This window comes from Lotus japonicus, chromosome 4 (assembly GCF_012489685.1).
Source record: "Lotus japonicus ecotype B-129 chromosome 4, LjGifu_v1.2".
In the NCBI taxonomy this organism is placed as follows: domain Eukaryota; kingdom Viridiplantae; phylum Streptophyta; class Magnoliopsida; order Fabales; family Fabaceae; genus Lotus; species Lotus japonicus.
The window spans coordinates 80495326-80511634 of NC_080044.1; the positions used below are offsets into that span (position 1 = coordinate 80495326).

Consider the following 16309-nt stretch of genomic DNA (forward strand, 5'->3'; position numbering starts at 1 on the left):
ATTCATTATTGTGCCTCATCAATCCCTCACAATAATTAGTCTGCGTGTGTTTATATTTTGGTCAGCGCATATATATTTTAAGATAATTTAAATGTGCTTTTGATAAATTCATATATCTTTTATTACTAGATTGAATGTGTTTTTAACCAACTAATTAAACATAAATACAAATACATAGAAATGCAATGTGGTTTGACAGCTTCTAAGTAAAGTTAAAACAGACACCTCTGCTGAGCCTGAGACCGCAAATTCAACTCTTATATATTCCTACAATAATATTCCCGCAGTAACCAAACCAAGTTTTTCATGCACTTTTATAATATCATTGAACAAATATCATGTTCATTTTTTGAACATTGTAACTAACGCCTATCTTTGCTTGTGGTGGTGTATCAAAGTCAAAACTCAAAAGGTTAAATTATGATGCGATCGTTTGTTAAGAGGGAACCATGTATGATTTAGTAAATACGTTAATTGGATGTAAAAAAATGTGAGGTTCAACAATTTGTTGTTCCTTGAGAAAGCTAGCAAACTATCGGTGCCGTCGACTCAAACTCAGAAATCAACGGTCCCTCCCACTGGCGTAAAACTGAGATTCCCTCTCCTTTTCTAACCCGCCATTCCCACACACCACACCACACCACACCACACAACACACTCTATGTCCCTCTCTGCCTCCACTACTCCATAAGACAAACCCAAACCACTTTAACCGCGTCACGCCACAAACCATAAACAAATTGGAATATACACACACAACAAAATTAAACAAAAAAGTAAACTCCAACATCTTCTAGCGGTCACGCCCCCTTCTTCTTTTTCTCTGTTCTAATTCAACTCCACACCAACATTTGGCCACAAAATCTCACATCCACCTTATAATTTTCTTCTATATATTACTAATTAATTAACAATTCTAGTACTATTATATTCTTTAATAACCATTCCATGAATTTTTGTTCTTCTCCCTTAATTACTACTATTATATAGCTCCCCCATTATCAATTACCCTTGGCTTCATTTCATCAACGCGTTCTACCTCTAGTACTAGTTCTACCCCTCTCTCTCTCTCACACACACACCTTTTCAAAAATCAATTGTGCTTAAATCAAATGTTCCTCTTAACGTTGCTCAACTCAACTACTTAGCCACGCATGCCAAAAGCATTGCATAACAAAACCATTTTACATTCCTTTTTGAAAAAAAATTCAGAAAATTAGAAAGAGATATTGTTATTGTGTGTGATCAATGAATGGCAATTCCAAACACCAGCGCCGATGGGCGTCTGACTCCGTTCCCGGAAAATCAACCGTCAGCGCCGGGACTTCTCCGGGGAGTGACTCCACTTTCGCCGGCGACGAGTTTGTCGAGGTCACTCTTGATCTTCGAGACGACGACACAATCGTGCTTCGGAGTGTCGAGCCGGCGTCTGTTATCAACGTCATCGACGACGGCGGCGCGTCTAGCAGCGGATGTGAAACTCCGGCGGCAGTTTCTCGGTCGCCGACGATCCGGAGAACCTCGTCCAGAGGCTTGCGGCACTTCTCCCAAGAACTGAAGGCTGAGGCGGTTGCCAAGGCCAGGCAATTCTCGCAGGAGCTCAAAGCGGAGCTGCGGCGATTCTCATGGAGCCACGGCCACGGTTCGCGCGCTTCGTCTTCCTCTGCTCCGAACGGCACCGGAGGTGCCGGCGGCGCCGTTGAAACGGCGCTGGCTGCAAGAGCTCTACGGAAGCAGCGCGCTCAGCTTGATCGCACTCGCTGCGGTGCTCACAAAGCGCTCCGTGGTCTCAGATTCATCAGCAGTAAATCCAACGGCGTTGATCCGTGGATCGAAGTGCAGAGGAACTTCGATACGCTTAGCAGTGACGGTTATCTCTATCGCGACGAGTTCGGTCAATGCATAGGTCCATTCCGTTTCCGAATCTCTCTTGCATTGTTTGATTAATTCGTTTTTTGATATTTTGTGAATTTCATTCATAATGAACTGAAAATTGTTTAGATCTTTTGCATATTGATTCAATTGGTACTGTTTGTTTTGTGCAGGGATGAAAGATTCGAAGGAATTCGCACTGGAATTGTTTGATGCGCTGGGACGTAAACGGAGAATGAAGGTTGACAAGATCAGCAGGGATGAACTGTACGATTTCTGGTCACAAGTTACCGATCAGAGTTTTGATTCGCGGCTTCAGATCTTCTTCGACATGTAATCATTCAATCATTGTGTTGTTAATTTAATTAATCATCACAAGTAATCAATCTTCATTCAGTGGTTTACTTTCCTTTCATTCATAAACTAAGCTTTCGATCGCCACTACCTAATAGCAAATTAAATAAAGTTGTATTAAATAATGCCACCGTATTTGGCTTTAGTTATTTAAATACCAGTCAAGGATTTGATGCTTTCTTTTCTTGTAATTCAATTATGATCATTGCGTGTTGATATAAATCTTAATTATATATGTTGGCAGGGTGGACAAGAACGAAGATGGAAGAATCGGTGAAGAAGAAGTAAAAGAGGTATAGAAGACTTTAATTTTATATTCATAATTCGTACATATAATCGAAGCTTTACCTCTCTTATCTTGTTTGAAACTTTGATGTATTCGTTGTATCGTGGAAATTTAACCATGGTGTTTAATTAATCAACGTTAGGCCGGGCTAGGGTGGAAATTGAATCCGATAGTAGTAGTTAGTAGTATTTAATAAACTACTACTACTTGTTCTACTTCTAGTGTTGAGTGTTTCAACTCAATGTTTTTCGTGGTTGTTCTAGAACACAATCACATTCACAATATATAGTTGGTATATATTCAATAGTTAGTGAACTGTGTCTTACTTTTTCGGCTCTGGTCATGCTGATGGCGCTTTCAATTTTCTGATTTTACCAAATTCTTGGAATTTTTCATGAAGACGTTTTCAGGGGAGTTGGTGGGGGCGTGGTCGTCAATTTAAGCTAGATATTTTGTTTGTCCTAGGAGAAATGTTTTCTTAAATACGTAGTTATACTTAGCTACTAATTAAATTTTTTTCATTCAATTTTTCATTAACCAATTGTTAATTTGTTATTGTGTATCCTGTTTACCAGATCATCATGTTAAGTGCTTCTGCAAATAAGTTATCAAGATTGAAAGAGCAGGCTGAAGAATATGCAGCTCTTATCATGGAAGAGTTAGACCCCGAAAGACTTGGCTACATCGAGGTGGGAAATCTTCCTCTGTCCGTAAAACATGCCCAGTTTATTAAAATATACATATATTATTTTTTTTTTTTTTCGTTCCATCGGAAAACTCAATATACATATATTATACCAATGAGCAACATCAAAATTACGTTAATAAAAAAACATAAAAATTAATTAAGGAGTACTAGCATTTACCTAAAATAAATAGTGTGCTATGCTCTTAAATAACTTATTATTATTATCTCCGTTCTAACTTTTTATTATTCTTTTTCTTTCCTTTCAAAACTTCTTTTTTAAAAATGTATGTGGGTTAGTTGTCAGATGTTAGACAAAAATAAATAAATATAAATGAGGGTGTTTTAATCAAGATATTATAATATTTCACATAAAGTAAAGAATTTTTAATGTGTCTGTAAACTGAAACAATTTTTTTTTGTTAAGTTGATGGAGTAATTATTAAAGGTTTTAGTTTCTGGTTGACATTGTTTCATATAATTTCCACTAGACAAAAAAAAGTATATTTTCCACTAGTGAATTTGTTTAGCCATCCTATTTAGTAGTTTTTTTTATGTCCAGTCCACCCTGTTTAGGTTTATTATATGTACCTTAATTTTGTCAGGGCCGGGTCAGAGTAGGGCCGCATTTTGCTTTAGTCTACAGTTGGGCCCAGATTGTATAATTGAGAAAATCACACAATATTTCCAATGTTGTTCAAACGTACTGAAAAAAGGGAAAGACAATTTATGCAAAGCTGAAGTTTTAATAAATAAAAAATGATCGCGTTCTAATATCATCATTATATTATTATTATTTATTAGTAAAGGTGTCTCTTCAATATACAAAAAAAATTTCTTCATCCGTTTTACTAAGTCAACAAGTTTTTTTTATGAAACTTACTAAGTCAACAAGTTTAACTTAATATAAATTATGTATTACAGTTAGACACATTATTTCTTTGGCCAATATAACATTTTCTATTAAAGATTTATGTTTTAATTTTTTTAACCATACTTTTTTTGGTGTAAAAAATCTCTATACTTCAAAGATAACAGTAAATGTGGACATTTATGGTGGTAGAATCTATAAAGGAATCATTGCAGTCATTGCATGATGAACTTGCTGGAGTGTTGTTGATCAATCAATTTCAAATTCCTCAACATGTATCCACGCGTGATGCATTCTGCTGCTTTTCTTTTGCTAGTAATGCACATAATTGACCCACTGAAATAACTTTTACACGATTCAACCTCTGATAGTTTTGCGGCATTTTGGATGGTCATTATGTCATCGCAGCTATGGCAATTGGAAACGCTTCTTTTACAAAAGGACACATATCTCAACTACAGCCAAGCTCTCAGCTACACTAGTCAAGCTTTGAGCCAGAACCTACACGGGCTAAGGAATAAAAGTCCTATACGTAGGGTAAGCCGCAGGTTGATATACTATTTGCAAGAGCATTGGAGGAGACTTTGGCTTTTAACATTGTGGGTTTGCATAATGATTGGGCTGTTCACTTGGAAGTTTCTTCAGTATAGGCAAAAAGATGCCTTTCATATCATGGGTTACTGTCTTCCCACAGCCAAAGGTGCTGCTGAGACTCTGAAGTTCAACATGGCACTTATACTCTTCCCAGTCTGCAGAAACACCATAACTTGGCTCAGGTCTACCAAGCTGTCTTACATTATACCTTTTGATGACAACATCAACTTTCACAAGGTACACATTAGTACCACCCGAAAATTCATTCTGGTCTTGTACATTTCGTCATATTATATTTGTTCTTTTCCAATTTGTAGATTTAAAACATGTGATACTAATGGGAAGATAATTTTTAAATTTATAAACTTAATTGCATGATAAAACCCTTACTCTGTCAAAAAATTTAAAGATAACAGAAACATATGATTTCTAATAGCCATGTATATGATTTCCAGTTTTACTTAATGATTGTTACAGACAATTGCTGGAGCCATCGTGATTGGTGTTATACTTCATGCTGGGGATCACCTTGCTTGTGATTTTCCAAGACTTGTAAGTACGTCTGAAGCCAAGTATCAGACTTATTTGAAAGATGTATTTGGTAAACATAAACCCAGTTACATAGACATAGTCAAAGGGATCGAGGGTGTGACTGGAATTTTGATGGTGGTTTTTATGGCAATAGCATTTACGCTTGCAACCAAATGGTTCAGGAGAAATCTCATCAAGCTACCTAAACCATTTAGTAGGCTAACTGGCTTCAATGCCTTCTGGTATTCACATCATCTGTTTGTCATTGTATATGTCCTGCTCGTCATCCACGGAGAAAAACTGTACATCGTGCACAAATGGCACTTGAAAACGGTATACAACTTCGTATTTAATTTCAATTCTGTAACATATTCATAAAATGCATTGATTGTTGGTCATAGTTACTTGAGGCATTGATTTCTGTTTTCAGACATGGATGTATCTTGCAGTTCCAGTTTTACTTTATGCGTCAGAAAGAATACTCAGATTATTTCGTTCTGGTTTATACACAGTCCGTCTTATAAAGGTGAGCAGCGAAAGTGAAACTCTCATTGGTAGGCTCTTAAAATAGTTTTCAACATCATTATGAATATGATTTCTTTAGATAATAAATCAAGTGGTCTTGTGAACTGAACTTATGATAACTCTTCTTTTTTCTTTTTACTATGCAAAATATTTAGGTGGCCATATATCCTGGAAATGTTCTCACATTACAAATGTCTAAGCCTCCTCAATTTCGGTACAAGAGCGGACAATACATGTTTGTACAATGTCCTGCTGTTTCTCCTTTTGAGTGGTGAGTTGTTTCTACTGTTTTTTACATTATTTTGCAATAGCTATGGTAACTTTGTTGTTACATATAGTGGTGTTTCAATTATGCTTCATATAAACATTTAGATTTTTAGTAGATTGGAAGAAGTAAAAAGACCAAAGCTTTTAAGGAATTAACCATCCTCTGCTTATACATAAATCAGAGATCACATACGCTGTACTTTATGCCCCTCTGCCATACTGAACAAAAAAAAGAGTGGGAATGTGAAGTAATATGTCATTTTATGAGCAATGAGGAGTCTCTATTTTGTTCAGAGCAAAAGTTTGGCATATTTGCCAAATTTAGTGGTGACATCTAATAGTAACTTGGGACATGACAGGCATCCGTTTTCAATTACCTCAGCCCCTGGAGATGATTACCTGAGTGTTCACATTCGGCAACTGGGCGACTGGACTCAGGAGCTTAAAAGAGTGTTCTCTGAAGCCTGTGAGCCTCCTGTGTCCGGTAAGAGTGGACTTCTCAGGGCTGATGAAACCACAAAGAAAAGGTGTGCACACAGACTCATAGACAGACACTTATTATTTTAATTGTTTGGTCCTCAGGGTTTCAGGACAAATAATTTATACTTAAAAGCCTTGTTTCTTCATAACCATTGACACAGTTTGCCGAAGCTAAAGATAGATGGTCCTTATGGTGCACCAGCACAAGATTACAAAAAATATGATGTTTTGTTGCTTGTTGGTCTCGGAATAGGAGCAACACCTTTCATCAGCATTCTAAAAGATCTTATCAACAACATTATCAAAATGGAGGAGCTGGCGGTGAGTACTTGCACTACAGTATTAAATACAAATCACATAATACTTCGATTACTTTCTCATTCAATGAAGAATACAGCTTCTTTCTCTTTCTTGCATTGTTCATTCTGATCAATTTCATTACATCCATTCAGGATTCAATCTCTGATATAAGCAGAGGTTCAGACCTTAGTGTTGGGAGCACCGAGTCACCTTCTCCTAATAAAGTTGCTCCAAAACGGAAGAAAACACTAAAGACCACTAACGCATATTTCTACTGGGTTACAAGAGAGCAGGGCTCTTTTGATTGGTTCAAAGGAGTCATGAATGAAGTAGCTGAGCTTGATCAAAGGGTATGAGTTATTGCCGATTTATTTATGTTTATGAATTATGATACTTCCTCTTGAAGAATTTATTATTCCTTTTCCTTGCTGCTTGATGAATAAGAATTACTTTCAATGGCTAATGTTGAACATCACATCATGAACTTCAGGGTGTCATTGAGATGCACAACTACTTGACTAGTGTATACGAGGAAGGCGATGCTAGATCTGCTCTCATTACCATGGTTCAAGCACTCAACCATGCCAAAAACGGAGTTGACATTGTTTCTGGGACTAGTGTAATCCTTCAATTTTTGTTATTTATTACTGTGATATAAGATTTTTGTTATTGTTTGTTGTTGCAATGTCCACTAACCTTGATGCTTTTTTTTAATTTGCAAATAGGGAGTGAGTAAATTTATAACCTCTGTTTGATTCTTTGAATTTCTATTTCTAGGTGCGAACTCATTTTGCCAGGCCTAACTGGAAGAAGGTTTTCTCTAAAATGTGTTCAAAGCACTACAATGGACGAATAGGTAAGTCTCAACTTCAAACCTATTTTGGTTCTTGGGTTAAGATAAGAAAACACAAGCGGTAGTTATACCTCATTATCCCCATGATTTCGGTCAAATAACAGTTAGCATTGCCGCATCAGCATCCATTGCATTTCTTACAATTTTCCTTGGTAACATATTACATTGTTATTTATTGACATTCTGGTTATCTTAATTGGAATCAGGGGTATTCTATTGTGGTGCACCAGTTTTGGCCAAAGAACTTAGCAAGCTTTGCTTCGAGTTCAATGAAAAAGGTCCAACAAAATTTGAGTTTCACAAGGAGCATTTCTAAGTAATTTGGACGATCTCTGCCGTCTGTAATTAGTATTAACACAGTCACATCACGTATTAATTCGGTCAATTTGACAAGTTGGCGTGGCCAGATTACATGATTATGTTGGCCAGATTATATGATTATGTTCAATAAGCCAAAGCATTTTTCTATAGAATGTGAAGCATTGTACATACGGGACAGCAAAATTGCTTGGCATTTCATCAAACATGTGACTGCAGAGCAAAAGAGACAAGCGCAGCTTATTTGCTACCACATAGAGTGCGATACAGCTACGTCGGAGACGATGATCAGATTGGGAGCCACAGCTGTTATTGGCAGATAGGTCCATTGTGAATAGGATATGGACAATTTTGATAAAAGTGACTGGTGAATGGGATTGGGGGGGCTTTTTGGAGAGTAACTTCTTCATTTTTCTTGTAGTGAATTATAGGATATTGAGTAACCATATCATTATACTTGTTTTTTACTCTCTACTAAACATAAGAGAGTAAACATCAAATGGTCAGTTTCAGACTCACTCCTGTCATATGCCTAATTAGGGTTAGGGAAAACCAGTGGTGATTGGTGAACGCGAATCAAACAAATGGGCTGATGAAATGTTGATATCATAATATGCTATACTGAAATTTATTACATGAACTTGCTTATTTCTCACGATTGGGGTCACAAAGTGCTTTCAACATAGAAACAAAGGAAGACTGTAAAATTCAAGATAATGTGTTAGTGACTTAGTGGCTCATGAAACATTTTACATTCTAGAGACGAGGAGTAAAGGAGGAGCATTTATATGGCAATAAAGCTAGACATGAGCAAAGCAGAGCGAGTACAAATGGCCATGAGTTGTATAACCACTATTTTGTACAAATTCAAAGTTAATGGTTCATTCAGCAACACAATCACTCCCTATAGATGGCTTAGACAAGGGGAGTCCCCTTATATGTCTAATTTGGCTGCAGAAACATTATCCCACTCTTACAGAAGCTTAAATTAAAGGGAGCTGCTTATTAGGGTTGAAGCTGTCTGAAGAAAAACCAATCATTATGGTGTTCATAGACAACATTAACTATACTGCTGTAGTCCTGAAGTATTGATTCTATCTATTTAATTTTGTAATCTAGGGTTGAGTTAGAGAATTCTTATTGTTATAGCTTTTGCCTAAAAAGAGTGATTTTGATATTTTAAAAGAAACATCAGTGCAATGCAAAGTAGGAGAAACTTTATGGTAACTGCTAAGTAACTAACATTAGAATTGCGTTAGTTGAATTTAGTCAACTGAATTTTTAAGTCCTCTTCTCTTCCCCAACATAGGGTTAACAATAACTTTTTCCAATTAAATGCCAAGCTAGGTCTTCCATGACCAAGTCAGAAAGACATTTATTTGTCTGCTTCATAACCAGCAACCAAACTTCAACAAGACTTTGATGATGGAACTTTGCCTATTCAATTTTATCATATCCTACTTTGCTGATATCTTATTTTACTATGCGAGTCTGCGTGTCTAATGAAGCCAGAGGGTATATTTTCTAGAAGGGCCATGTCTTGAACACTTCCAATTGCAATCAATTTCTTATCTCCATGCCTCATCATTCCATTCTCTTTAATTTAAGCAATGCTGCCCAATTTTGTCAATAGTCCAAGCCGTGCAATTCGCGTAAACGCGTGGAGGAAAACATCAACCATAGACTTACTCCCTGTTTCCTCCAATATTTTATCAGGTCAACTCCATTATATTCCTGAGCTGTCACATTCATCCACATAGAAGCAACCATTTGAAACCGTTCACATATGTTGTGAATGAATGGATAAATAGCTTATAACACAAATAATGTCTCATTTCCTATTACACCAATAAAATTCGGAGAATATCAATTTAATAAAATATAAGTATATATAGCGGTTACAAATTTACATGTTGTTTTTTACTTAACATGACAAAACACCATTTGCAAGATAGAAAATACAATACCATTTAATGATATAAGATTTTCATTCCATCTGAATTTTTTGTTGTTTAAACACATGTATTCCCTAGTAAGACAATTCTTTTTTATTCAGACCTCTATAGGCGTCAAAATACTCTCTAATGGGTGGTTTGGTTCCTCGTGTCATTTTCATATACCCTTCGTGTCATTTATCTACATGATTGATGGGTGGTTTGGTTCCATGTGAATAGATGCAAGTGTATTACGTAGCCATTGACTTAATAAATGATCCACTTGTATATTAGTATATTAGTATACCAAAAAGACCACAACACTAGATCACACTGATCAATTCTCTGCAACAAGCACAAAGCAAGCATGTCTCAGAATCGAAGCCCAAGCGAGTTCAAGCCTCTAGCTCCATCCATAGTAGCATATCCTTACTTTGGAAGCCCCTTTAGAAGCCCAGAAGATCCACAACACCCCATCATATCAGAAACACAAATTTCTCGATTGAAAAAGTGCGTCCTCTTCTGCGGATGCATCACCGCACTTCTTGTGATCTTCTTCGTCATCCTCATAGTCCTCGCCTTCACTGTCTACAATGTCAAAGACCTAAAGGTAAAGATTAACAGAGTTACCCTTGTCAACGGAACTCTCACAAACGGAGCCACCGAAAACCTCACCGTGCTCAACGATGTCTCTGTGAAGAACACGAATTATTTCACCTACAAATACAGTAACTCGACCACCACTTTCTTCTACGACGGCGTGGCGATCGGAGAAGGTGTTACGCCGGCGGGGAAGGCGAAAGCGAGAAGGACGATGCGGCTGAACGTGACGTCGGTGGTTGTGACGAAGAAACTAGTGGGGATTCCGAATTGGGCGATTGATATTAGAGATGATGTTTTCAATATCAGCAGCTATACGAGGATTGATGGGAAGGTGAAAGTGCTGGGAATGTTTAATAGGAAGGTTGTGGTTGAGATGAATTGCACGAGTCAGTACAACAGAAACACTGGTTTGATCACGCGTGGTAACAATTGCTTGGGAAATATTGATATTTAGCTTGTTTTTATCATGTAATTATAGGGATTCTTCACTTCTTGCAATTTTTTCTCTTTTTCTTTTTTGGGGAAAACTAGTAGTGTAACCAAAATTTGTAACATATAGCAAAACATCAAGGTGTATGTAGGTTGTTTCCTTGAAGAGTTTTTTTTCTTTCTAAATCATACTTAAACTTGGTTTCGATGAGTTATCTCAACAATAATAGTGATGTGGTAAAATTACCAAAGTTATTTGATGAATATCATGGAAGATGGAAGAGTAGTAGAGTTAGTATCTTTATGTTTCGTTAGGTGAAACATGATCAATCACTCATAAAAGTGTAATTTTGGAAAAACTAATGGTGATGATTGATTCACGGTGGTTTTGGACTTCACTTTGTTCAAGGCAACCTCTATGTCAAAGTGTTTGGCTCTTGCCACTAGTACTTGTAAGGGCATTTCAACGATCGAGGTATTAAGGAAAAAAGAAGAATAGAGAATTCAAACTTAGATGAAAACACACATGGTAGGGTTTAGTTTAATCCTTTAAGTAGGTCAAGGTTGAAGAGTCTCTATGTTTAGTCGACATGGTTTGTTGTCTCGACCGCAGTGTGTTTTACAGCAGGCCCTCGGATTGCCATGGTGGCAGAGCCATGAATATTAGGATTCATTAAGCTTCAATGTTAGGGCCGAGGGGTTTAAGGTGGAGTCGATGTCGCGGTCACTGCGTGGTGCATTCTACCTTTTGATGTCCTGTGTTTGTCCATGTGTTATGGAAGATGGGAGGTGTAGATTACCCATATCTTGTGCCAACTAATCCTCAAGCGCAACGAATGGGCTAAAGCATCATATTGTTTTACTTTATTTGGACGAAAATTGTTTTGAAGAGATTGTAGTTTCTGTCTTTTACTCGTGCTTTGGTTTGAGGTTTTTGTTAAGTGATTCAATTTGCAAAGTATAACTATATAGCGATGTGGTGCTTTATCACGTGTGGCTCCATCTGTTGTCCTTTTTAGCAAGGAAATGTCGACTTTGGAAAGGATATCTTAGCCAAGCTCACTACTGAGTTGGTTGGAATGAGTGACTTGACTGAGGTAATTGTTGAGTCGATTTGGAAAGGATGTCTCGACTAAACTTGTTGTTGAGTTAGCTTGGAAATGATGTCTCGACCAAGCTCATTGTTGAGTCGGTTGAAATAAGCTTCTTGGGCAAGGTAATTGTTGAATGGCAATTTGGAAAGAATGTCTCGGCTAGACTCATTGTTGAGTCGGCTTAGAAAGGATGCCTCGACCAAGTTAATTGTTGAGTCATTTGGAATGTGTATCTCGCCTAAGCTCATGGTTGAGTCGACTTCGAAAGGATGCCTCGACCAAGTTAATTGTTGAGTTGTTTGGAATGTGTATCTCGCCTAAGCTCATGGTTGAGTCGGCTTCGAAAGGATATCTCAACTAGACTCATTATTGGTCGGTGCGCCTTATATGGAGCTTTGCATGTATCAGAGACCTTTGAAATGTTATGTAACATCCCGATCTCACGATTGGCCTCATGCTAACAACACGAGTCTTTTCAGTGCGCTTTGTCATCACTTACGCGCTTCCCGGAAAAACTTCTCAGGAGGTCACACATCTCAATATTGCTCCAAGGCAAGCACACTTAACCATGAAGTTTTTATGAGTTGGGCTCCCAAAAAGAAGATGCATTTTGTTGTTATGAGTAGTACCAATCAAATCATTTATGCCCTCCTCAACAGTATAGTCACATACCTATACAGTCTCGGAAATACCTCTTGTTCGGGTGCGAGATCGGTTCATTCATGTGTCCCTCCGCCTAGAAGCCTGCCAGGAGCCGCTCCTTGAAAATGTTACAAATTACCGCCCTCGTCGGCCCCGGGTGTCACATGTTAGTCCCCTAGTTGTGACCAACGTGACGACGTTGGTCGAAGCTATGTAAGGTTGTCGAGGTAAAAGTGTCTGATATATCCGAAACTAACTGTAATTTGTAACATTTTCAAGTCACCCATGAGAAAATATCATTGTTCCTACAAAATTTAGAGTCAATACCATGAGAAAGTTGCAAAAAGAGTTATGATTTATTTACATTTTTATTTCATTTACACTTTATTTTGTATTTATTTTTTTATTTTTTTTTCAATTATATCACTTATCACATTTTTTATTTTATTTTATTTTATCTCTTTTATCTCCCCTCCATTTACGCTTTTAATGGAAGTGTAACAAAACTTTATCCTTGAAAAAAAAAATGGGCTGAGTCACTTCTAGAGAAACCAGAGGTCCACTTATTTTTGTCCATGATAAGAAATTAAATCTAAATGCGCACCCGAACAAGTCTCATTCCAGACCAGTGTAATAGTGTGAATTCCTTTTTCCTGATCATTACATATTTGGCATGTTGCAGCTGGTGCATTCTGGAGTAGTAGCGTACAAAGACTGGCAATTATGTAAGGCTGTGTGGATGATAAGCCATCTAAGCAACTTGATTTTTTCTGTGCATCTAAGTTTCCAAATCCAAAGTCAGTGGAAGTCAATGGAGTATTACTACTACTATTTGCACCAGATAAAAATTCCGAAATTAATTTCTCAAGAGATTTTTTGCTTCCATAAAAGTTAACTTCCCCTATGAACTAGATATTACTACCCGTGCAACGCACGGGTTTATTTACAATATTTTTACATTACATAAAATTATTATAGTTTAAAAAATAAATATACACTAAAAAGCATTTTAATTATAAGATATAAAAATAAAAAAATAATTGTGTTAAGACATTTCAATATATAGTATTAGTGTTCTCTTTATGAAATAAGTAGTATTAACCAAATTTAACAATTAACATTGAAGTAATTTTAAAATTTAACAATATGATAAATTTTTAAGTTAATTTGAAATATTTTAGATTAAGTCATAAATATTTAATATCATTAAATTAGTTGTAATTAATAACATTTTTTTATTGTTTACCGAGAAAATTATTTGTTTGGAGAGACAATAATAATATCCTAAATAGGTGCACCCCTGTCAAGACCAACAACATAATTTAGAACAAATAAGAAACAAAACCTAAACCATTCGTAATGAAAACCAACTAAATAACAATCAAATACATTAAGTAAATAGTTATACATCAAGGAAAGAAGAGAATTTGAAGTTCTACATAAGCTAAGAGATAAGATGCATAAACATACGAAATTCCTAATGTATGCTTAATTTATGTAAATTAAAATTACATAGCAAAATTTAGATCTATGAATATATACCTTGAAATCCCACAGAGAGACCCCAAAATGACGCCGAACCTCATAAGTCATCTTAGATCAAATTGTTAGAGCATAGAGAGCTATTTAAGATCAACATATGGAAAAATGAAAAGATAGACGAATTAGAGAACTACCCAGTGCTCTAATTTTCTCAAGGTTCCATTTGATGGAACATGAATTGTTTTTTCATCTTCAATAGCTTGTTAGCATATAGAAACGTAATTCTATTTATAGTCCAACCCTAGCAAACCTCTTATGCAAATAAAAAGTAAATCTCAATTAGGAGAAAATGGAGTAGGAAAGAAAAAAAAAAGGAATTATCATTTTTTTCCAAACCAAACAATTTAGCATGTCATTGTTTCTGAATCTGGTACTAATCGGATCGGATAACATCGTATGCCAAGATCCAACTTATCACTCAAAAGCTCCAATCACATGAATAATAGTCCAAGATGTTTAATCAAATCGTTAATTTCAAAATATGAATGAAATTTAAAATTGAAAAGAAAAAATTGAGCAATGCAAGAGATCAAATGATTTTAACATCGTATGATAAACCAATCAAGTTTTGATACATTCAGCTCATATCGGTTGTTAACATGTTCAGAGTACTTTGGATAGACAATGTCCGTAAAAAGCTAGAATTTTGAAGAATTTAGAGGGGAACAAAAAGAACTTAAAGAATAGGTATGAACTATGAAATCGTGCGTTTAAATAATGATTGAATAGGAATTATAAAAGGAGAGAGGACTCACCCAATAATTCATCCATAACGCAGATAGGCCCAATGCTATTCAACCGTTTTTATGAGTAATATAGAGGTAGTGGAGTTAGAATGAAGCTGCACACCCCTTGAAATTAGTAAACTTACGTTTAAAAAATTGCAAATTGCAAATTTTAGCAAGTGAAGTGACAATTGTTAAGGCCCCAAAACTAAAACTGACGGAATTATAGAGTGGAATATTAACGGTGGAAATGACAAATAAAGGACCATTTATATTAAAGTAACCGAATGAAATTACTTGTGCCATTATATCAACCTGCGTTGGAGATGAAAGGTTGATTTGTTTTTTTTTTTTTTAATTTCATCTTAAAGCAGGTGATGAAGATAAAGGTGGGGAATTTGATAATCTCATTAATGCTATTTTTCCAAGTCTTTTGTATTTAATACTTAGTTTAAGTGAGCTTTCTTTTCAAAAAAAAAAATACTTAGCTCAAGTGAGCTTTACTAATATATATAGATAGATGCGGGTAACGGTCTGAACACGGAAAAGGGGACTCACTTGTGTCCTATCAACTCTTTGGACCAACAGCCCAGCTAAGCTAAGAAGGAAGGATACGTTCTTGACAAATGGGCCTCCAAAACCCAACAATGACTTAGCTGGGTCGTAGCCCGTATGGGTATCTTGATTTGCTAAAAACAATACTTTTTTTTTGGGGAATATACAAGTCATGCTACGATCAATTTTTCATGTGCATGCATTTAATAAATTGAAAACCAAGAGGTCAGTGCTTAATATGTGCACATGCAAAGTCGACTTTCTCACAATGATTCCTGCTGAACAATTCCTACTAGTGAAGGTGTTATATGATCACATCTACAATTTTTTTTATGTTGGGTTTGAAACAACCCTACGTATATGTATGTGATGAGGAGACGTATTTTAAGACCATCTCCAATGGTTTCAACATTCAACACGCTCAACACTCCACTTTTTCTCTTCCCAACACTCCACATCACATTCTCTCTCCAGTTCAACACTTCATTCAACTTTTACCCACTCCAATGGTTTTTCATTCAACACCCTACCCCACCACTTTTTTTATTTCATATATTGATTTAATTTTATATTTTTCTTTTTATGATTTTATAAAATTAAAATTTTTGATAAAAATTAAATTAAATAAACTATTATCGATTTAATTTAATTTAATGTTTTTTTTATTTTTTTAAATTAAATTAAATTAACGTAATATTTTTTTAACACAAAAGGGATAATAGAAAGATAATAAGATGAATCAGATGATGGAAAACTTGTTTTTTTTTTTTCTGTGTCCAAATCAAACGAACCAAGTCTCTATTTGTAGAGAAAAAAAATCATGAATTTTGGTAAAAAAATTATATTTTA

General features: G+C 35.9%; 2 protein-coding genes across 2 annotated transcripts; both read left to right on the forward strand.

Moving 5' to 3' along the window:
- The first annotated feature begins 995 nt into the window (after window positions 1–995).
- Window positions 996–8591, forward strand: LOC130716127 (respiratory burst oxidase homolog protein A-like). The gene is made up of 14 exons (XM_057566326.1): window positions 996–1906; window positions 2046–2205; window positions 2471–2519; window positions 3088–3201; window positions 4477–4899; window positions 5140–5526; window positions 5624–5719; window positions 5874–5989; window positions 6345–6512; window positions 6627–6786; window positions 6918–7115; window positions 7256–7384; window positions 7543–7621; window positions 7825–8591. Exons 1-14 carry the CDS (start codon window positions 1249–1251, stop codon window positions 7932–7934), a joined length of 2847 nt encoding a protein of 948 aa, XP_057422309.1. The 5' UTR covers window positions 996–1248; the 3' UTR covers window positions 7935–8591.
- Window positions 8592–10170: 1579 nt separating this feature from the next.
- LOC130716128 (uncharacterized) lies at window positions 10171–11108 on the forward strand. Its single transcript, XM_057566327.1, has one exon. The coding sequence runs from the start codon at window positions 10238–10240 to the stop codon at window positions 10925–10927; it is 690 nt and encodes a 229-aa protein (XP_057422310.1). The 5' UTR covers window positions 10171–10237; the 3' UTR covers window positions 10928–11108.
- The last annotated feature ends 5201 nt before the right edge of the window (window positions 11109–16309 follow it).

Coding starts and splice junctions, on each gene's coding strand:
- LOC130716127 (XM_057566326.1), top strand. CDS start 1,249: ATGAATGGCAATTCCAAACACCAGCGCCGATGGGCGTCTGACTCCGTT. Junction 3,202..4,476: donor AAAGACTTGGCTACATCGAG/GTGGGAAATCTT, acceptor ATGTCATCGCAG/CTATGGCAATTGGAAACGCT. Junction 7,622..7,824: donor GCACTACAATGGACGAATAG/GTAAGTCTCAAC, acceptor AATTGGAATCAG/GGGTATTCTATTGTGGTGCA.
- LOC130716128 (XM_057566327.1), top strand. CDS start 10,238: ATGTCTCAGAATCGAAGCCCAAGCGAGTTCAAGCCTCTAGCTCCATCC.